The sequence below is a fragment of the Arachis hypogaea genome, chromosome 9 (assembly GCF_003086295.3).
Source record: "Arachis hypogaea cultivar Tifrunner chromosome 9, arahy.Tifrunner.gnm2.J5K5, whole genome shotgun sequence".
In the NCBI taxonomy this organism is placed as follows: Eukaryota; Viridiplantae; Streptophyta; class Magnoliopsida; order Fabales; family Fabaceae; genus Arachis; species Arachis hypogaea.
In genome coordinates, this window is record NC_092044.1 from 119,280,013 (window position 1) to 119,303,252 (window position 23,240).

At 38.5% G+C, this 23,240-nt stretch overlaps 3 protein-coding genes across 3 annotated transcripts; 2 read left to right on the plus strand and 1 right to left on the minus strand.

Annotated features, from left to right (window-relative positions):
* Positions 1 to 10,446: 10,446 nt before the first annotated feature.
* Positions 10,447 to 12,261, minus strand: LOC112709645 (uncharacterized). The gene has a single exon (XM_025761527.1). The coding sequence runs from the start codon at positions 12,259 to 12,261 to the stop codon at positions 10,447 to 10,449; it is 1,815 nt and encodes a 604-aa protein (XP_025617312.1).
* Positions 12,262 to 13,127: 866 nt separating this feature from the next.
* On the plus strand, positions 13,128 to 14,187 carry LOC112712625 (lectin-like). Its single transcript, XM_025765554.3, has one exon. It carries the CDS (start codon positions 13,148 to 13,150, stop codon positions 14,021 to 14,023), a length of 876 nt encoding a protein of 291 aa, XP_025621339.1. The 5' UTR covers positions 13,128 to 13,147; the 3' UTR covers positions 14,024 to 14,187.
* A 3,540-nt stretch (positions 14,188 to 17,727) lies between these two features.
* On the plus strand, positions 17,728 to 19,483 carry LOC112712635 (lectin). The gene has a single exon (XM_025765558.3). The coding sequence runs from the start codon at positions 18,603 to 18,605 to the stop codon at positions 19,398 to 19,400; it is 798 nt and encodes a 265-aa protein (XP_025621343.1). The 5' UTR covers positions 17,728 to 18,602; the 3' UTR covers positions 19,401 to 19,483.
* The last annotated feature ends 3,757 nt before the right edge of the window (positions 19,484 to 23,240 follow it).

The window sequence follows — 23,240 nt, forward strand, 5'->3', positions numbered from 1 at the left end:
GGGAGGGGGTCCAGGTCGCCAACTCAGGTCTTTTAGCTTGGCGTTTTCTTCCATATTGATGTACTTTTCAGCTCTTTCTTGTACATCACTTAGAGAAACGGGGTGTCTTTTAGATATGGACTGTGAGAAGGGACCTTCTCTGAGCCCATTGACTAACCCCATTATGACAGCCTCTGTGGGCAGGTCTTGGATCTCCAAACAAGCTTTGTTGAATTTTTCCATATAAGCTCGTAAAGATTCTCCGACCTCCTGTTTTACTCCCAGGAGGCTCGGTGCATGTTTCACCTTGTCTTTCTGAATTGAGAACCTCATCAAAAACTTCCTTGAGAGGTCTTCAAAGCTAGTGATCGATCTTGGGGGAAGGCTGTCGAACTATTTCATCGCTGTTTTCGATAAAGTGGTCAGGAAAGCCTTGCATCGCGTAGCGTCGGAAGCATCAGCTAGGTACATCCGACTTTTGAAGTTGCTTAGATGATGCTTTGGATCCGTGGTTCCGTCGTAGAGGTCCATATCCGGGCTTTTAAAGTTTCTCGGAACTTTTGCCCTCATTATGTCCTCGCTGAAAGGATCCTCTTCACCCAAGAGCGGCTCTTCTTGTTCGTCGCGGGAGTTGTGATTCTTGAGGGAAGATTCCAGCTTTAAGAGTTTTCTTTCTAACTCTTTTCGCCGTTCCATCTCCTCTTTTAAGTACTTTTCAGTTTCTTTTTGCCGCTCCCGCTCTTGTTCTAGCTGTTCCAGGCGGCTGTAAACTAACCCCATGAGTTCAGTTACGTGGGACGGTCCTCCTTTTTCTGATTCACACCCTTCTGAAGAATTTACCTTCGGGTTCTTTACTCCGGAGGTGCCTTCTCTATGTTGATTGTCAACTTCCTGGTGGAGGGCGAGGTCCGCATCGTTATTGCCTATGTCCAGATTCTCTTGTTCAGAATCTGTTTCCACATGGCCTTCTTCGTGGGATCTGTCCGCCATCAATGGATGATCTCTCGGGTCCCCGGCAACGGCGCCAATGTTACTGTGGGTAACCGGAGATTAAATGAATGGACAGCGTTGGCTAGCCCAAATGTGTGAAGGAGGAGGTTTCCGTATGAGTATGCAGCTCGGGAGACTCCGTCCGACTTGTGTTCGTGAGTGAATGGGGGGTGGTACCTGCAAAGACACTCCGATGCCTAAGTTAGCAAAGGTGTTAGCAGGTCTAGAGAGTATTGGGCTTAGAGATACCTGAGGGTTGTCAGTGTATTTATAGTGGTGAGCCAATAACCACCGTTGGAGTAGTGCCATATCTTTAGGGTGTTAACCGTCCCATTATCTTAGGGAGGTTAAGATATGGCTTTATGAAGCGGTTAGAGAGATTTTAGGGGCGGTTACTCATTTGAATGAGTGTTTATCTGCCAGCTAATCTCATGTCCGACTTCTTTAGAGTAAGTCGTAGTTGACACCGACTTCTTATATGAAGGTCGGTGCTTTAGCTAGGCTTAATCCTTCGGATTAGGCCTTTTATTTGGACCTGGGCCTTTGTCATTGGGCCAGGGTATGAACAAGTTTCATTTGGATTCAGAAATGAACCGAATTTGGTTTAGATTTGGTGAATACTTAATAGTAGTATCAAGTAGTGAACCTAACTCAATTCACAAATGAACCGAATTTGGTTCAAATTTGAACAAAATGTGATAAACACTCAATTAGAGAGAAAAGTACATTTCAATTCATTTATGCATGCAAATAAATTCAATTAAACTAAGAAATGAACCGAATTTCTTAAGGAATAATAGATTTGGTGAATATTTAAAAGTTGTATCAAGTGAACCTAACTCAATTAATAAATGAACCAAATTTGGTTCAGATTTGTACATAAAGTGATAAACATTCAATCGGCAAGAAAGGCATATTTCAATTCATTTCTACATGCAAATGAACTCAATTAAACTAAAAGATGAACCGAATTTTTTAAGGAATAACGGATTTGGTGAATATTTAAAAGTAGTATCAAGTGAACCTAACTCAATTCACAAATGAATTGAAATTGATTAAGATTTGAACAAAAAGTTAAAAAATTACTTAAAGAATAAAAAATTTGGTCAATATTTATTAGCAGCATCAAATGAACCTCAATTAACACATAAATGAATCGAAATAAACTAAAAAATGAACCCAAAATTATTTAATGATGGCACCAGAGAAAATAAGAACTAATAAAGATGTTAGCAAAATATTGGTGTTATAGGTAATAATAATAATGAAAAAGAAAAAGAAAAAGAAGAAGATGCAACATTGGAGAAGGAGGAGAAGAAGGATAGAAGAAGAATTTGTGTGTGTAAATTTAAAAAAAAAAAGAAGAAGAGGAAGAGAAAAAAAAAGAAAAAAAATCTGTACGAATTTAATTAGAAAAAAAAACAAAAAAGAGAAGATGAAAAAAAAATACATAAAATTTTTTTGTTTATTTAATATGTTTACGAAATCATTAGATGATCTACTTTAAATTTTAAATCTTATTATATATATATATATATATATATATATATATATATATATATATATATATATATATATATATATATATATATATATATTGGGTCTTAGTAGGCCATCACATTAGTATAAATAATAAGATAAGATAATAGATAAAAATATTTATAATCGAAGTCTAAAATATAAAAATTAAGAGAGGACTAAATACAAAATTAAAAAATTTCACATGTAAAATTATTAATTTGAAAAAGTCATTAACACCCCGTTCCTCTCTCCAAAAATATAAAAATAAAAAATTTTATATGTAAAGTTATTAATTTGGGAAGGTCATTAAGGTATTAACCACCCCAAACAACACCCCCCACCCTACCCCGGGGCGCGACTACGGATAATAATTTTTGCTAAGAAGAAATCTTACCCATATGATGTGATCGGAATCGGACACCATGCATGCAACAAAAAAGTACCCATCTATCATCACTTATATTAATAATAAATTTTGTTGATGTATATTATAATAATATTTTATGTATTTTGAATATTATAGATTAAACTATTGTTGAATCACGCTATATTATTTTAATAATTAACTTTAATTTATCATTTTTTAAAATAATAAATACCAATAAATTTATTAACGACCGTTAGAATTCTTAAAGTACACTACAATCACTAACACGGAATTTTTTTAAATAAATATATTAATTATTGAAATAAATAATCTTAAAAATTATTATCGAAATTCGTTTCAAAATCTTATCTCATTTATACTGGAACCGAGATAATTTTAGACGTATCTTATTTACACTATAAATAAGATATACACATATCACACGCACGTATCTTGTCTCGTTTACAATATAGACAAAATACGTACAAAATTATCTCATTTACACTGAAAATAAGATAAGACTTGAGACAAATTTCGATAACATTTTTTAAAATTATTTATTTTAATAATTAATACATTTACTTAATTTATTTAAATTAAAAATCCACACTTACACGCATATATTAACGGCTATTAGAATTTTTAAAATACACAATATTTTTTAATATTATATATTTACAATTATATTAAATATACACTAAAAACAATCATTAAAATTATTTATTAATATAAAATACACATTGATTCGTCCGAACACCAGGGAGGCCGAGCTTAAGCACTTCCGAGCAAGTCGTCAACCGGGAGGAAGAGCTTTACGTCGGCCAAGGTCAGACACCGCGGCGGGAATACCTGCAAAAGATACTCCGACGCTCAAGTTAGTGATAATCTCGAGAGAGAGAGAGAGAAAGAGAGAATAATTAAGTGAGAGAGAATAAGTGAATATGAAAACTGGTAGTGGAACCTGACTTTTGCTGAGGATATTAGTTCGACTTTATAGAGATTGTTTTACCGTTTTCATGTGGATCAGTCCTAGTTTGTAGGTTGGTTACGATATTCTGTTTTGGTGCTATAAACCGGTTGAGCACGTTTCTTATTCTTAGTTAGGTGATGCTGCTTCGGTCCTGATCATGTGCTGAGATTTTCGGACGGCTGATACGGGACCGAGCTTTATGGTGCACGTGTCATTTTATTTGATTGGGTGAGGCCGAGCTTATCTGCTTTTGTCCCGAGCTTGTTTAATGTGATGTCAGCCTCAGATATTTGCGTGCCGAGCTTACGGTGCAACCGAGGATAAGGGTGACGTATCATAGCCCCCAAGCTTGCCTTGGTGCGGACAGGACTAAGGCGAGCTTTTGGACCAGGAATACCGCAATCCTCGGTTGCCGAGTTTCGTTTGTCGCTTATGGTCCTTGTAGCCCCCGAGCTCGGCTTAGTGCTGGCGAAAATGCAGAATGTTTTTAAATGGCTTCGAATTTTGCGCTATTGATGTGATTGATGTGAAAACCGCTCTGCTTCTCTAGGCACCCCTGTTCATTGGATTCCGCAGTGGATTTAATGTCTCCCTCTTTTTTGCCACTCTGAATTAAATGTATAGGGTGAGTAACCGTTTGTGACTTATGTTACTTGTACATTCTTTTTCTTTTCCAACTGCTGTATTGTGGGATTAAAGTCATTTTCTTCTCTGTGTCTGAAAAATGAGCAAGCAAGGTCAGTGTTGACTCTTTTCTGCTTTTGTCTTTATCTTCTTGCCTTTTTTCTTTCCTTGTTTCTGATGGAGAAATGTGATGTGGGTAGTTTGTATGACTGGGTTGACGTTAGAGTAAGAGAACGCAAGTCCCAATTTGATGATGAAGAATCTGTGAAGCTATTGGGGTCGGGTTTATGGGTTAGGCCTAGTAGTAATATTAAGGTTGAGTTGTTGCCTTGTGGTAGGGAGGATCGTGTTTGTGACCGACTAGATGATTGGTCTTATTTTTATATGTATAGTTGCCTTTTTACTGAACTGGGGGTGAAGCTTCCTTTCACGAGTTTGAGTGTGGGGTTCTGTACTGGCTGAATTGTGTCCCAACGCAACTTCACCCTAACTCTTGGGGCTTTGTTCGGGCGTTTGAGGTATTGATGGAGCTGTTAGACCGTCCGCCATCTCTTAGGCTGTTTTTTTCTTTATTTCAGGCGAAAGGGGTGAATAAGGGTCTGTGGGTGAATCTGAGTAGTTATCCTCACCGAGCAGTGTTTGGTCTGTACAAATCTTCTTTTAAGGACTTCAAATCGATGTTTGTTAAAGTTAGGAGTGTGCCTGATGAGTTTCCTTTTTACCTGAACGAGCATTTAGTTGAAAGGTTTCCTTTGTTTTGGTGTGCCGAGCCTTACCAGGCCCTGGATGTAGATGATAGGTTACTGGAAGATGACATTGTTTTGGATTTCTTGTTTAAGTCTCTGGGTCCAAAGGGTTTGTTGTCAGTTACCGAGATGTTGAAGTGGGATACCAATAGGCAGGCTGTTTATGATCATATAGGTAATTGTGTTTTGTTATATTTGTTTTTGTGTCTCTGTCCTTCTTTGTTTTATCTGAGCTGGTTGTTTGCAATGCTTTGCAGCTGAGAGGGCTCCTGCGATTACCACTGCCGGGTTGAAATCTTATTTCAATCAGCGTAGGAAGAGCGAGAGAGAAGTTTCATCTAACGTGGAGAAAGGGCCTGCTGCTGTGGTAGCCCAGTATGGTCCTGGACCGAGGTCTAAACGAAAGAGAGGTCAAGCTAAGGGTAGTCTTGCCGAGGTGTTGGATGGTAAGGGAAAGTCATCGCTGATACTTGAAGCGGTTGAGTCTGCGTATGAATCGCAGAAGAGACTTCATGGGTATGATGAGAATGAGCATGGTCGATCCTTATGGGCGAAGCTCTATCCTTTTGGTGTTATGGCTGATGAACTTTGCTATTTTCCGGGCGATATGAAAATGATTGACGAGGTGGGCCGTGCTGGCGTCAGTCGATTTCTTCAGGTGTGACTTAACTGTATGTGTTTGCTGAGTGTTCCTTTATGATGTTGTTTGCTTACCGAGTTATTTTTCTTCCAGGTTATTGGTGCTCGGGTCGTTGCCATTGGTCGATCTCAGGAGCTTGCCTTAGAGCGGGAGAAAAAAGAAGCTACACACCTGGAGGAGTTGACTGAAATTATCCAGAAAAAAGATGATAAAATTGCTGAGCTGTCTTCCTCCATTGAGAAGAGAGAGCTTGAATTTGCTGAGGAGCAGAAACTGCACGAGGCTTCTTTGAAGAACACGAAATCTGAGGTCGAGCGGTTGTCTGCTCGGGTCAAAGAGTTAGAAGGCGGGGTTTATGAGGCCTTTGCTCAGGGGTTTGACCGCGCTGTTTCTCAAGTCAAGGTGTTGTATCCCGAGGCTGATTCTTCAAAGTTCGATGTTATGAAGGTTGTTGTTAATGGAGAACTTATGGAAGATGAGGGTGCTGCTGGAAGTGAGAGTGAAGGATCCAGCATAGGTGATAAGATAGAGTAGTTCTTTAGTATTTGTTTTGTTAATGCTTATAGTATCTTTGGAGCTTGTTTTGTTTTTGAACTTTTGTCTGAATGTTTGACAGTGATGTTTTGTGTTTCGAGTATATAGCTCGGTTTGAAACAAATAGCTTTGATTAATGTGATATATATTTTGGTTAGACTATAGTGGTGTGCCGTTATAGGAAAACGACTGTTTTGTGTTTACTGACGGTGGTTGACGCCACTCTTTGTTTGGTTGACCTGTTGATTAGGATAGTAGAGGCTTTAATGTACTATTTTGATGATCCCTTAGGATTCGCTCGAGATAACTCGTTTGTTGTATTTACATGTGATTCTCCGAGTATTAATATCGGAATGTGCGCGTTGTTCTCCGAGTATAAAGCTCGGATTAATTTTAAATGTTCATTTGTTAGAATGCGTGGTAGGGACCGATGTAGAAAATGTTAGTATGTACTTGTCCGAGTATTATGCTCGGCATGCGCATGTTGAATTCTGAGTATGAAGCTCAGATTAGTATGCTCGTTGGGAAGAGCATTTTGCGGTGGAGGTTTTCCGAGGAATAATCTCGGCTTGTGATGTTAGGGTTCCGAGGATTATGCCCGGATTATTTGAAGTGTTTACTAACTGAAATGTGTGCTAACTGTCAAAATGAGAACCGTTTTGATTGCACATTAAGTTGTATGGGTACAATGATTTGTTGCATCCGGCCTCGTTAAAACCCTCTCCGAGTAAAACCCATGTATTTTGGGAGAAAACCTTCGGATGGGAAAAAGAGTACCATTATTCGCAAATTACAGACTACATCATGACTGATATTTCCTTAGGGAGGAGATGTTCCATGTCCCTGGAAGTCGTTCTCCTTGAAGGGTTTCGAGTTTGTAAGCCCCATTTCCGAGATTTTGGAGTACTCGGAAAGGCCCTTCCCAGTTTGCCGCCAATTTGCCGTGTGCCGGAGGTTTCCGGGCTTCCTCAGTGCGCCTGAGTATGAGGTCTCCATTGTTGAAAGACCTGTGAACTACTTTTCTGTTGTGTCTTTGCTCTAGGTATTGTTTTCTGGCTCGTTGCTTTATGGCAGAAATGTCTCTTTCCTCTTCTACGAGGTCCAATTCGGCTGTCCGAGCTTGTAGGTTATTCGATTGATCATAGAGCTCGGTTCTTAATGTTGGGACGCTGACCTCTACTGGGATTAGTGCTTCTGCGCCATATACCAGTTTGAAAGGGGTCTCTCCTGTGGCAGATTGAATGCTGGTATTGTAACTCCATAGAATTTCTGGAATGAGGTCGGCCCATTCTCCTTTAGCATCGCCGAGCTTTTTCTTTAACCCCTGCAAGATAATTCTGTTAGCCGATTCAACTTGTCTGTTAGTTTGTGGGTGCTCTACTGAGCTGAAATGATGTTTGATGTTAAAGTTTGTTAAAAAGGCGGCGAGCTTATGATCTATGAATTGTCTCCCGTTATCCGAGATTATCTCTCTTGGGATACCGTATCTGCATATGATATTTTTCCATAAAAAAGATCGCACTTTTTCTGCCGTTATGTGTGCTAGTGGTTGTGCCTCTATCCACTTGGAGAAATAATCAATTGAAACCAGAAGGAACTTTACCTGGCCTGGCGCTTTCGGGAAAGGTCCGAGGATATCTAATCCCCACCTATCGAAAGGCCAGCTTACCTCTATGATGTGGAGTTCTTCGGCCAGGGTCTCCGAGAGGGTGGCGTGCTTTTGACAATTATCACATTTCTTGACTTTGGAGATGCAGTCCCGTTTTATCGTCGGCCAGTAATATCCTGTTCGCAGGATCTTTGCTGCTAAAGCTCGGCCGCCGACATGGTTGCCGCAGACTCCTTCATGTGTTTCGGCCATGACATCCTCGGCCTCTTCCCAGCTGATGCATTTAAGGAGTGGTCGGGAGTGTCCTCGTCTGTACAAAGTGTTCCCTAGCACTGTATAGAAGCTTGCTCTTCTTCGGAAGAGCGGCAAGTTCGGCTCGTCATTTGGCATAGTGCCTGTGTTGATGTAATCGAGAAAAGGTGTTCGCCAGTCTGGGACCTGTGTAATACTCAGAACTGTATCCTGCTCAAAACTTGGTTTGTCAAGTGTTAGCTGGGACAGTGCCGATGTGTTTTCGGCTTGCCGAGTTGTGGCTAACTTAGATAACACATCCGCCCTGGTGTTTTGTTCTCGGTTTACATGAATAATATCAAATTCCTTAAATTTTGAAATTAGATCCTTTGTTATGAGCCAATATTTCTCTAACAGAGGATCTTTTACCTGGAATTCGCCCTTTATTTGATGTACCACTAATGAAGAGTCGCAATAGGCCGTTATTCGAGGTATTTGCAGTTGTAGGGCGAGCTTTAGTCCGGCGAGTAGGGCCTCATATTCTGCCTGATTGTTGCTTGCGTTGAAGCGGAACTGTAGTGACTGCTCGGCCACCACTTTGTCTCCTTCCTTTAGTAGAATTCCTGGGCCGCTGCCCTCTTTGTTTGACGCTCCATCCACATGCATGCTCCAACTTGCCTCTGTACATTGTGTATCGTTAGTCATTTCTGATATAAAGTCGGCTAGCACCTGTGACTTCAGTGTCTTCCTTGATTCGTACTGAATGTCGAACTCGGAGAGCTCGACCGACCATTTTATTAATCTGCCGGCGAGCTTGGGTCTGGTTAGTATCTGCCTTAGTGGTTGGTCCGTTCGTACTATGATTGTCTGGCTCTGGAAATAGTGCCGCAGTCTTCTTGCCGTAGTGACTAGTGCCAGTGCCAATTGTTCTATCTTCGGGTACCTTGTTTCTGTTGGTTGCAGTACCCTACTGATGAAGTATACTGGGTTTTGCATTTTCCCTGTTTCTGTTACTAGAACCGAGCTTATAGCATGGTTAGATACTGATAAATATAAGTACAATGGTTTACCTGTCTCTGGTCTTTGGAGGATTGGTGGTGATGTTAGGTTCTGTTTGAGTTCAGAAAAAGAGTTCTCACATTCGTCTGTCCAGGTGAACTTCTTGCCTTTAGAGAATGTCTGGAAGAAATGATAAGATCGGTTTGCCACTGCTGGTAGGAAACGAGATAAGGCGGCTATTCGTCCTGCTAGTTGTTGGACTTCTTTTATCGTCTTTGGACTTGTCATGTTCAGTACGGCTTTACATTTTTCTGGGTTGGCTTCGATGCGTCGTGAGGTTAGCATGAATCCAAGGAATTTCCCTCCTTGGACTCCGAAAGCACATTTGTCCGGATTAAGTCTCATGTTGTATGCTCGGAGTTGTCTGAATATTTCTACCAGGTCATCACAGTGTGACCCTTGTGCTGGTGTTTTTGCTACCATATCATCTACATAGACTTCCATATTCCGGCCTATCTACTGTTGGAATACTTTGTCCATTAACCGTTGATATGTAGCACCTGCATTCTTTAATCCGAAAGGCATTACCTTGTAGCAAAAATTCCCATGCTCTGTTATAAAAGCTATTTTGCTTTGGTCTTCTGGGTGCATTAGAATCTGGTTATAGCCAGAGTATGCATCCATAAAACTCAAAGCTTTGAAACCAGAGGCGTTATCAACTAATTTGTCAATGCAAGGTAATGGGTATGCATCTTTAGGACAGGCTTTATTTAAGTTTGTAAAGTCAACGCACATGCGCCATTTACCTGAACTCTTCCTTACCATTACCACGTTGGACAACCATGTGGTGAAGCGAATCTCTCTGATGAAACCTGCATTGAGGAGCTTTTGGGTTTCTTTAAGTGCTGCTTGTCTTTTCTCCTCTCCGAGGTTCCTTTTCTTCTGTGCGACTGGTCGGATTGTTTTGTCGATTGCTAGCTTGTGGCAGATGACTTCGGGGTTTATCCCAGGCATGTCATCTGGTGTCCATGCGAAAAGGTCGGCGTTCTTACGCAGTATGTGGATGAGTCTTGCTCGGTCTGCCCCTTCTAACGCGTCTCCAACATATGTGCATTGCTTCTCGTCTGCTGTTAGTGTTACTTGTTGAAGGTTGTCCATTGGCCGAGGTCTTTCGCCAAGATCTTCCCTAGGGTCTAGGTCGGCTAGTGTTGCTGAGCTGGCAGACGTGTGGATTGCTTAAACCTGGGGCCGAGCTTCCTGTTTTGTTTGGACTGGTTTTAGACCAGCGTTGTAGCATTGCCGAGCTTCTTGATGGTCGGCATACACCGTAGCAATCTTGTTTTCCTGCACCGGAAACTTGACACACAGATGTAATATGGACACCACTGCTCTGAATGTATTCAGGGCGGGTCTCCCAAGTATAATATTGTAAGGGTTGTAACAGTTTACTATTAGGTATTGAATATCAATTGACTTTGACCTAGGGATTTCTCCCATTGTGGTCTTTAGCCATATGTGTCCCATGATGGGGACTCTCTCTCCGGAGAACCCAATTAGCTCTCCGGAGGAGGGTTGTATCAGTTTTTCAGATAACTTCATTTTTGTAAAGGTAGAGTAAAATAAAACATCAGCACTACTACCTGGATCTAATAGTGTCTTTCTTACCAACAGTTCTCCGATTTGGATTGAAATTACCACGGGGTCGTCGAGGTTAAGGCTTGCCGATTTGAAGTCTGCTTGGTTGAAGGATATTGTCACATCTGACTCTTTGTCCTTCCTTGGTTGTATGGTTCCTACGATTGCTAGCATTGCCCTGTAGCTTCGTTTCCTGGCCGAGCTTGTTTCTCCTCCGCCTGCGAATCCTCCTGATATGTGGTTAATGAGTCCTCTTGGTGGATCAGGAGTCGTCCTCTCTTTTTTGTCGTCGGTCTTTGCTTGCTTATGCTCTATCCTGTCCGAGTTTCCTCCTCTGCCCTTCCGGGTCTCGATATATTTGTCCAAGAGCCCTTGGCATGCTAGCCTTTCCAGGAGGTCCTTCGCGACGATGCAGTCATCCGTAGTGTGACCGAACTTTCGGTGGAAAGCACAATGCTTTGTTTTTTCTACGAACCTTTGATCCTGGTAGTTTCCTGCTCGGGCTGGTGGCTTTATGATTTTGGCATTGAGGATTTCTCTGATAATGTTTTCTCTTCTGGTATTGAATCTGGTGTATGTGTTGTACTTTGAAGCGGGCTTGGAAGGTTTCTTACTGTCCCTGTTGACTGGCGATCTGAAAGTTCTTTCTTCATCTCTCCGACTTGGTTGTTTGTCTGATTTTTGGGCTTCTCGGAGTTCTTCAATCTCCGTTTGACCTGCCGCCCTCTCTCGGAATTCCTCTAGCGTCTTTGGCTTTGTTATGGCGATGGTCTCCCAGAATTTACCAGGCCTGAGGCCGGCCTCGAGGGCGTGCAGGTGAACAGCCAGGTCCAAGTCTTGGATCTCCATAGTAGCGTCAGCGAATCTGGTCATGTAGTCTTTCAGGCTCTCGTGCTGCCCTTGTTTGATGGTGCCGAGATAGTCCGATCCGTGTACGTAGATTCTTGACGCGGCAAAGTAATCGATGAATGATCTGGCAAGGTCTTCGAAGGAGGAGATTGATCCTTCAGGGAGTTTAGAGAACCAGAGTAGCGCAGCACCGTCGAGGTAGGTAGGGAATGCTCGGCAAAGGACGGGCTCGTTCTTAGGGCCATTGAAAAACATCATTGATTGGAACTTCTTTATGTGGGCTTGGGGGTCGCGGAACCCTTTGTACGGCTCCAGTGCGGTTGGGAGAGTAAAGTTTTTTGGCATCTGATAATTTGTGATCTCTTCGGAGAAGGGGTTGTCGAGGGTGAGCTTCTCCTTTGGCGGGGCAATGTTCAAAGGGTCTGTAGCACCTTGAGCCGAGTTTTTGGAGCTTTCTCCATTGTTCTGTGTAGACAACTCGGCTATTCTTCGTACTTCTGCCTGCAGCTCGGCGATTCGAGCCAGGAGGTCATCCTGTGAAAGTTGTGGACTTTCCTTGTCAGCCATGTTCGGGGATCGGAAATCCTGCAAAATAGAGTAGAAGACTAAACGAAAGAAAAAGTGGGGTTAGATGTATTCGGGCCCCACGATGGGCGCCAAGTGATTCGTCCGAACACCAGGGAGGCCGAGTTTAAGCACTTCCGAGCAAGTCGTCAACCGGGAGGAAGAGCTTTACGTCGGCCAAGGTCAGACACCGCGGCGGGAATACCTGCAAAAGATACTCCGACACTCAAGTTAGTGATAATCTCGAGAGAGAGAGAGAAAGAGAGAATAATTAAGTGAGAGAGAATAAGTGAATATGAAAACTGGTAGTGGAACCTGACTTTTGCTGAGGATATTAGTTCGACTTTATAAAGATTGTTTTACCGTTTTCATGTGGATCAGTCCTAGTTTGTAGGTTGGTTACGATATTCTGTTTTGGTGCTATAAACCGGTTGAGCACGTTTCTTATTCTCAGTTAGGTGATGCTGCTTCGGTCCTGATCATGTGCTAAGATTTTCGGACGGCTGATACGGGACCGAGCTTTATGGTGCACGTGTCATTTTATTTGATTGGGTGAGGCCGAGCTTATCTGCTTTTGTCCCGAGCTTGTTTAATGTGATGTCAGCCTCAGATATTTGCGTGCCGAGCTTACGGTGCAACCGAGGATAAGGGTGACGTATCACACATGAAAATATAAAATATATATTAAAAATAAATTAAATTACATATATAAATATATAATTAATTAATTTAATAATTAATTTTTAATATCCACCTAACATTTTTTTTATATTTACAGAAGTAACGTTTTGCATGCATCATGCGCCTTGAACCTACTGTCACCCACTCTATATATACCCAATAAATTAGCACTAAACTTGCAACCCACACTAAACATAACTTACCAGCCATGGCGTCTAACTCCAAAATACCTTTATCCCTTCCCCTTCTTGCCTCCGTGGTCGTCTTCCTCATCCTACTCCACAGTGTGAACTCAGCGGATGCCACCACTTTCCTCTTCGATAGGTTCGATCAAAGTAACGAGAATCTCCTCATCATCCAAGGCGACGCTTCCGTTTCAAGCAACGGAGCTTTGCAACTCACTAGGGTTGACAGCAGTGGCGTCCCACAAGGAGGTAGCGTCGGCCGAGCCTTGTACTCCGATCCCATTCCGCTCTACGATAAATCCACCGGAGCAGTAGCATCCATATTCACCTCCTTTATCTTCCTCATTTCTTCACCTTCTGATACCCCGGCTGACGGCCTTACCTTCTTCCTCGCTTCGCTGGATACTACTATCCCTCCTAACTCCGGTGGTGGCTACCTTGGCCTCTTTAGCGCCTCGAATGCGCTCAACAACACGCGCAAAGAGCTCGTTGGTTTTAAATCCACATCGGACAAAGTTGTTGCTGTTGAATTTGATACGTACCCTAATCTCAATCTCGGGGATCCCGATTACAAACACATCGGAATTGATGTGAACTCTATTAAGTCGGAAGTTACCGCTGAATGGGACTTTCAAAATGGAGAACCGGTGGCGGTAACAATATTCTATAATCCCTATGCCAAGACTCTTAGAGTTTTTGCTTCTTACCCTAATGGTTACAACGTGGACTTCACTCATGACATAGATTTGACCACTGTTCTTCCTGAACAAGTTAGGGTAGGGTTCTCTGGTGCCACTGGACAGTACTCACAAATTAATAACATAATATCTTGGTCTTTTGGTTCAATCTTAGGGAAAAGCTTTAGGGTTGAGAAAGGTGGTATTGCAAGTGTTGTGTAATGATTGGGCATGACACTACATGTCTACATAATAATAAGGACAAGTGCATGTAGTCCATTGTGTACGTATGTGAATACTGCACTGTGCTTGTGGTGTTTCTGCCTTCTATGTAATATATCCATGAACAATGAACTCTTCCTAATAAGATCGTTTTGATTTTTGTACTTTTCTGTTGTTTTCGTTTCGTTAGGAAAAGTGACACATGTCAAGGAAAAGAAAAAAAAAGAAAATAAAGATAAATCGAAATAATATATTATTAATTAATAATTAAATTAATAACTACGGGTGAATTTAACAGACGATAAATTTAAATTAAAAAAATAAAAATTAATATATATTTTTAAATGTTTAAATTTAATAATTTTTAAACTAATAAATTAAAAAATAAATTAATTAACTCAGATAATAACAAATTTAAAAAATTGACAACAATAAACAATAAGTCAATAAAATATTTAATATTTTCTATAATAAATTAGACAATTAACAACAATAAACTAATTAACTCAAAAAATAATTATAAACAAAAAAAATAATTCATGCATATTAAACAACTGACTTTAAAATTTGAAGGTAATAGAGATCAAACATTTACACTAAGTTGGCAACCTAAATTCTAGCAATACTTATGTGAAAATGAGATTGAAGAAGATTCGTTTTTAAACCATTAAATTACAAGCTAATCAACCTTAGAACGTAACACAATAAATTTTTTCTGCCATAAGAAAATTAGAGATGATATCAAAATCTCAAAACGGAGAATAAAGGAGATTTTGGATTTCTTCTAAGAGGATGATAGAAGCAAAGGTTACATTTCAAGCTTTTTTATTAATAGTAACAAAACAACATAATCAAATTCAAGCTATAAAAAAGTATGCATATAAACCATTTCTACTATACTTAAATAAAGTATCAAACAACTAGCTGACTCTACTGTACTTTATTTCTAGTTTTATTTATATCAACAACAAAATTGCTGTAAATTTAACAACTAAAATTCTTTCAATACCTTACACCAATTTAGGGAGCAAGTGCTTTAGTGTTGGAGAGCACATTCTCAGATACTGGTGCAGTGGGAAGAGTATATATGCGTGCTTTTTTGAGAATTTCAGCAACAATCCAATGTTTGCGCTTACTCAAAGGCTTAAAAGGATCCAGTCAAACCTGAAAGAACAACAGCAAAAGAAATCGCTCATTAAGTTTTTTTAAAAAATCTAGAAGGTATATTAACATTTAACCATCACGTAATAAGAATAATACAACTACGTACCAAACCTTATTCCACTAAGAGAAATAAGCTATATAGATCAAATGCCATCATAATATTCTATCATAAACCATGTCTAAAGTAAAAATACTAAAATATCAAGCTACAAAGGCAGTACTAATAACTAAATTCAATATTTTAAGAAATAAAGAAGGACTGCAAATTAAATTAGATGAGTAAGTTAAAAATTGTTACTAACTCGATCACTGATGTTATATTGATTGTGCTCGTCGTGTGCCATAAATTTAGAAGTTCATTTGATGTAACAGTTGTATACTTTGTGGTGGAATAGCCTGTCCACTGCCACCACCATTGACTTCTGCATCTTATTAAAAACCACCATTTCTATGACTTGCTTCATCGTTCTAACCCAACCTACACAATTTCTAAGCCAGATTCTAATGTACAGCAACTACAACACAATAAAAATTTAAAAATATAAATAATAAATGCCAAAATTATATTTTGAAAACAATAATTAAGGACAAAAATTCTGGTGGATTAGGACATGTTTTCATTACAATCACCACACCCAAATTCCATAGAACAATAGTTTCATTTATGTCTAAAATTTAAAATTATTGAATTTATTGAGTTTAAATAACATAGTTTCATGTTTGTTTCATTAACATAGGAATCACAGCACATACATGTACTCCAAAGCAAATAAGTAAAAGGCATATTAATAATACGATAACAAATAGGATTAAAATTCTTAAACCAAAATAGAATTTAAAAAATTTTGAATCTAAACTAATACATGAATTAAATATAGAAAAAATAATAGAAAAAAAAGAGGAGGACAACATACTTGGAGAGAGGAAGGAGGCAGTTCTGGCGAAGTAATGGCATCACAGACAACAAAGTGGTGGCGGCGGTGACCAACCAGCAGCGTTGCTTTATTAGGATTTTTTAAAAATAAATTAAAAAATAATAGGAAGAAGGAGGAGGAGGACAATATACCTGAAGGGAGGTAGGAGGCACTCCGACAACACAGAGAGCAGCGGCGACAGCAGTGCAGCAATGGTGGCGGCGATAGTGGCAGGGCAACGAAAATGGTGGCGATAGAACGACCAACACGATGTAAGGTGTCCACATAGTCTTTGAACGTTGTTGGTGGTGGCAAACGCTGGTAGAGGGGCTGCCGGAGGTTGTTTGTGGGAGAGAGAAAGGGAGAGAGAGAGAGAGAGGGAGTAGTTCGAAAATAAGGGGGGAGAAGGTTCGCAGTTTGAATTTAGGGCAAGATTAACGTCAGATTTACCAGCGGATAATCCGCAGTAATGCTTTGCAAATGACCAAAATGCAGCATTGCACTAATTTGGATAATCCGACGGTAATGATTGCGTCATTTTTTCTTTTTTTTTCCTTCCAATTATTACCGGCGAATTTATCGTCGGAAAACCGAATCTGACGATAATCTTTTTATCCAACGAATTTATTGCCAAATCCGCCAATAAATCTGCTACTAACGTCCGACACTAAATCTGACGATATTCAACATTTTTCTTGTAGTGCATGAAAGATGGAATTTTGCTGACAAAACTACCGAACCTTAAAAATTATTTAAAATACCTAAACTACCTTCTAATCTAACCTAACCTTAAATTCAAATTTTATTCCACAATACTACCACACCAATTCCAAACCCCACCATCACTCAAATTCTTTCTCACCACCACTCGTCTCCAACTACCACTATCACTGTCGCCATTGCCACCTCCTTCTCTTTACTTCCACCATCATACTATTTCATTTCTCCCTAATCACTACCAACGAGTCCATCCTCTTTCTCATATAAATCACAAATTTTCTTTGTCTCGTCTGAGAACGAATTGCAAATCTCTTTTGCAACAACTCCATGAAAAATAGATTGAGGTAGAAGAAAGAGAAGAAGGCAACGGCTGTGAGAACCATAGCTATCATTGCCGTTGTTGAAAGGTCCAAAAGTGAGAAAGACCAAACAAGAAAAAAAGGGAAGAGAAAGAGATAAGGTGCGATAATGAAGAGTAAGTACGGAGACGGTGGAAGGAGTCACTATTATTTGAGAGAGAGAGAGAGAAAGAGAGAGAGAAAGAGAATGCTATGCAGTGGAAAGGATGAAACACAGAGAGGAGGAATTATTGTCGGGTGTGAGATGAGCTTCCACTATTTGAATATTATTGCTCTTTTTTAGTTTTTTTTTTTTTTTTGCTTTGGTTTTTCAAGTGGGGTTATAGAAAATTTTTGAATTTAGAAATCTAAAAATAATACAACCATGGAAGATTTTGAGGAGTTAAATTTCTGGTAATAGTGATGATAAATTTATAAAGAAACAGAGGAGTATTGGTTTAGAGATTTTGAAACTGTCCAAGTACGAGTTATTAGTGGTGGTGGAAATGTAGTCACATGGACAATGATGATGATAGCGACCACAGTGGTGATGAAAATAGTAGTAATTAAGAATGAGATTTGGATGATAATGAATTTAGATGGTAGTGATAAAGGGTTGAGAATTTAAAAGTTGGTGGCAAAATATTAGAAGTGGATTAAAATAGATAAAAGATTTAATTATTCTGTTGATCCTTATAATTTCGTAAAACTTTTAATTAGTTCTCTATACTTTTTTAATTAAGTTTTTGTATTAATTTTTTTAATTAAATTTTTATAATTTTTTTATTTGAGTCTTTATACTAATTTTTTTTAGTTGGATTTTTATACAATTAAGCCAATTACTACCAATAGGAACCTAATTAAAAAAAAATTAGTGCAGAACCCAATTAAAAGAAAAAAAGTATAAGGACTTAATTGAAAATTTCGTAAAACTATAAGGACCAATAGAATAATTAAATCTAGATAAAAAAAGAATAATTTAAAAATTTTAAATAATTTCTTAAAATTTTGATAATTTTATAAGATAAAATTTATCAATATTTTAAATATTCAGGAGTAAATAGTAGTTTTCTACCTTATCGGATCCATTCGATTATTTTTTGTATATCACTATTTTTATTAGCATCAAACGCCACCGAGCTGGACCATAAGAATAATCAAGATCCTACAAGAAGTCCTTCTCCCTACGTATCATCAACCTGAACCTTCAATACATATGAAACGGCGACTCTCTTCAGCCGACATGACGTATCGTCAACCTCACCTCTCTAATTTTAATCTTAATAAGCTACCAATCATATTCAAAAATTAATGTCAAGAATAACACAAAATGTTACGTACAAATAAAAGATAGATCGGTCATCATCTATTTAAGAACCAACTAGCTTCCTTGGGTATTTAAGAAAGAAAACCCATCATCATTATTATTCTATTTCCATAACTATGGCTATCCCAAAGAAACACCACTCATCTACTCTTCCACTTGTTCTCACCTTCTTAACATTCTACTCTCTCAATGTAGTGACCTCTGTAACCTACTCCACCACCTTTACCTACGATCGGTTCGACTCCGACACCGACCTCCTCATGCAAGGCAACGCGGTCTTTTCCCCCAACTTCGCCTTGGAACTCACCAAAGAACGGAACGGTATCCCCCAATCCGGCAGCGTCGGTCGTACGTTCTCCACCTTTCCGATAGTTTTACACATGTCCGGAAAGGTGGCCACCATTTCCACTTCATTTGTCTTGAATATCTCTCAACCTAACTCCACCGCTACTCCCGCCGATGGCATCACCTTCTTCATCGCTCCCATCTCTGACCTACCACCGCGCTCCGGCGGGGGATTTCTCGGACTCTTCAGCAATCAAACCAATGCTTCATCAACCACTTCAATTGTCGCAGTCGAATTTGATACATACCCTAATCTTGATATTGGGGATCCAAACTATAGACACATTGGAATTAATGTTAATTCCATCAAATCCTCCGCTACTTCTCGGTGGAATTTTCAAAGTGGAGAACCATTGAACGTAACAATAACCTATGATCCTTCACTTAAAAGGCTAAGGGTTGTTGCTTCTTACCCTAATGGAAACAATCACGTTGATGTAGCTTATCGCATTAATTTTGGAAGTGTTCTTCCTGAACAGGTTTATGCAGGTTTCTCTGGTTCAACCGGAAAATATGCAGAAGTGAACCACGTCAATTCTTGGAGTTTCAATTCAACCTTAGTTGTGTAATAGCTGAGATCCTTTTTTCCATACATGATTCAATGTTTGACCCGCAACAATAATAATAATAAGAAATAAGTACGTTGAGTGCACTTGGCAGAGGATGGACTTTCTTACGTTGCCATATTTGACCTTATAATAATAAGGACATTACGTTCAAGTCTAGTCCATTACTATTTCTGTATGTAAAATAATAATAATAAATTGATAATTTATACGATGTATTTTTATACAAAAGTAATGGTTAATATCTAGATATATATTATATTAAATAATTTTATTAACTACATTAAATTATTTAATATTTTTTTATATGATATATAGTATCAAAATCTTTAAATTTTAAAAATTTAGAATTTAATTATCGTTAATTTTAAAAAAATTAATATAAAACAAATATAAAGATCGAATTTATACAAAAAAAATTATATAAACTCAAAAAAATTATGTAAAAATAAATATTAAAAATATAATTACTCGTGTGTTTTCTTTTATCGATTTAAATTTTTGAATACAAATGCCATTTGATTAAAAAGAAGCTCAGTTATAATAAATACGTATATAAAAATTATATGGATTAGTATTGTACGGTATCCTGTCTACTCAGAGTTTATCACCATATATCTCGGCCACATAAAAATCGGAGCTTATCGCCATATATCTCGAACACGTCAGTCTGATCAAAAGATACGTGCATCTGATACTCTAGGCACGTATACGCTAACTCCCCAAGAATCTCGAAAAAGTCGAGATTCATTCAAATTAACCATTAGGGCAATTCAAGTTCTAACTCTATAAAAACAGCGCTCCCATAAGCAAAGAGACACAGGCAAAACGAGAAGCATATACCTCTCCTAAAGAAAATCACTTTACCCTCTGAAGTCTTCTACTCGAATCATTTCTCTCTCAATTTCATATATATCTAATCTTTTGTTTCATCCTTGTACTAACTTGAGTGTCGAAGTCCCTTTTGCAGGTACCGCGCTCGGGTCCAGGTTCACAAAGAAATCGTCGGTTTTCGTAAATCTACTGAGCAAAGGTTAGCACAGGACCGAAGTATATAGCGGCAACCCCATCCTTGCAAGAACATTTGGCGCTCACCGTATATCTAACCCCACGATCTTTTCTGTCTGATTTTTACCTTCTTTTACATAATGTAATTAATAATTGCGGAAGAGCAAAATCCTACAACGCACTATAAATTTCAAACTTTCCGGTAACATTATTTAACGGTATGCAATTTTAGTTACATACTACACATGTTCGATTTTCATATTCACATAAAAAATATTGGCTTCGTAAGATTATATAACTGTTTGACCAAATAGCAAAATTAATTTCATTATCTTTAATCAAGAATAAAATTCTATGGGATCTAAGCAATTTGAACATGAATAATTTCGTACTTTGAAGATGTTAGTTCAAAAAGACTTATCATCTATTCTACTCCTTTAGTAGTAGCGTTCAAACTCATTTGGGATTCATATATTATTTGTGAATACAAGTTCTGTCTTATTTTTTATTTCACATTGCTTTACAGCCTTTACTCTAATTACAATATTTATTCTCATACTAATTGTTCTTTTCCTTCTTATAACAATTTTTAATTAGTTTTCAATAAAGTAGCATAAATGTGAAATTACTTATTTTTATTGACACGATGAGATACATTTATTCTCAATTGTTTTTATCTATTGTAAATTTTTATTGCTAGTAAGTACTATTCTATTTTTCAATAGCATTTTGATTGCTCGATACTCATACGCCTGCTAACATTATCTAATGGTACACAATTTTAATTACATATATGCATTTTCAGTTTCAATTTTTCGTTAAAAATTTTGAATTAGCACAATTATACAAGTATTTGATCAAATAAATTGATTTTATTATTTATATACAACCAAAAATTGAATCACATACGAATCTAAGCCAACTTGTAACGAATTTCTCTCATTTTTGTTTACATTGTTATTGCTATCATTATTATTTTGCCTTGATTACTCAATGATAATCCATATTATTTTATTCAAGTTTTTTCTTCATTTTCTTCAATTATTTTACTCTTGAGATAAGGGGCTTCAGTTTTAACGAGGCCGACCACTTCGTAAAACAAGACATCAAATACATATCAATTATATTCAGCTGCATAATATGTGATACTCATCATTAGCAAAAGTCAAAATAACGTCACTACCGGCCGCTAAAGTCGGCAAAAAGATCGCAAAATGCCAAAAGTGATATCAAAGCAATACCTATCATTCAAACACGCGCAGGAAAAAGCTAAATTAACGTTCATACATGAGCTTCTTATACAGCTCCAAACATTTTCCAAATACCAACCGTCGTCACGGTTGGATCCCAAAATATTAACAAAAGTCTGAAATAGAATCAGTCTTAAACTAAACAAAAGTATCATATTTTCCTACTTTTAATACAATCATACTTTCAGGCAGGTGGAGGAATATTTTCACCATGATCCTCACCTGCCTCATCTTGAACAAGCTTTCCACCAATCACGATCTTCATTACATCAAGCCGGTCGACATCAAACTCAGGAATGAAAAGCAAAACTTGAGAAATAGCTCGGTCAAAAACCAGACATAAACATTTCAATACCTTGATCTTCTAATTCATGGATCCGAGCAGTCATCTCACCTTTTGCCTTGTCATTATCCCTTATATCACTTTGAAGTACACGAATCTGATCATGAAGACAAGCCACTTCGTCTTCTTTTTCCTTCATCTTCATAGTAACTTCAGAAACCTTTTCTTCCTTCTCTTTCATCTTGGCAGTAATATCAACAATAACTCCTTCTTTCTCTTTAATCGTTCGCTCTAAAGAAGCAAAATTCTCAGCATCAATCTGCTGCTCGGTCCCGAACAATTCGGTAGTACGACCAACACAAAGCAAACGAGCAGCAACAGTCTACAAAAAGCGAATCAAACACAATAAGCGACATGAAAGGAAAAGAACAAAAATGAATATAAATTCACACACCTGAACATATTTTTCCAAAGCTTCCACCCCAACTCGGAGAGTAAGCAACATGTCCCCTGAATATTGGGAGGCCCTATCAGAAAGCTCAGCCAAATGGAAGTTCTCACTCCAAAGAGAATGAGAACTCGCCCCTGGTATAAACCTATGAAGACTTCGTTGACAATCAAATGCCAACTTTGACCTTTCAGCAAACCCTTTACCTCCCCTAGATAACACTTCCAACGAGTCTTCAGAACCATCTCTCTTCCTCTTCGAAGAAGCTGGCTGAGTAGTAGAAAAAGCAACCTCCCCCGCACCAGTTTTAGGTAAGCCAAAAACACCAACACCCTTATCCTTTTTCTTATCAAGGAAAGTCTACAACCGAGATGAAGTCAGGTGCGAAACTCGCCCTCCTGCAGACAGAAACAAGAGCTTACAGACCAGACAAGAACAGAACAATTAATAAAAAGTACATATTTATATTACCTATGTATGTCCTTAACCCTTCCTTATCACTTTCCTTCTCAAAAAGCAATATCTCAGGAATCGACAAACACTCGCCGGCAGCAAAATTTTCAATTAAAAATTCCACCACTAAGTCCTCCTCCTCACTTCTATAAGCCTCAAGCACTTGCATGGGCTCGAAACACCAGTATAATGAAAATTTTTCTATTAGCTCGTCATCAAGGTAAAAAGGGTACTCGGTCTCTATAGATCGGACTTTAACAAACAAAGGTTTAAAATTTTTGAAGGAAGACTTATACAGCAAAAAAATGGAACGACCAGGGAAGCTACTCAAAAATACCCATAGACCCCTCCGAACCCCTTTTGACTGAAACAGAGAAAAGAAAATACCCAAAGAAGGCGGA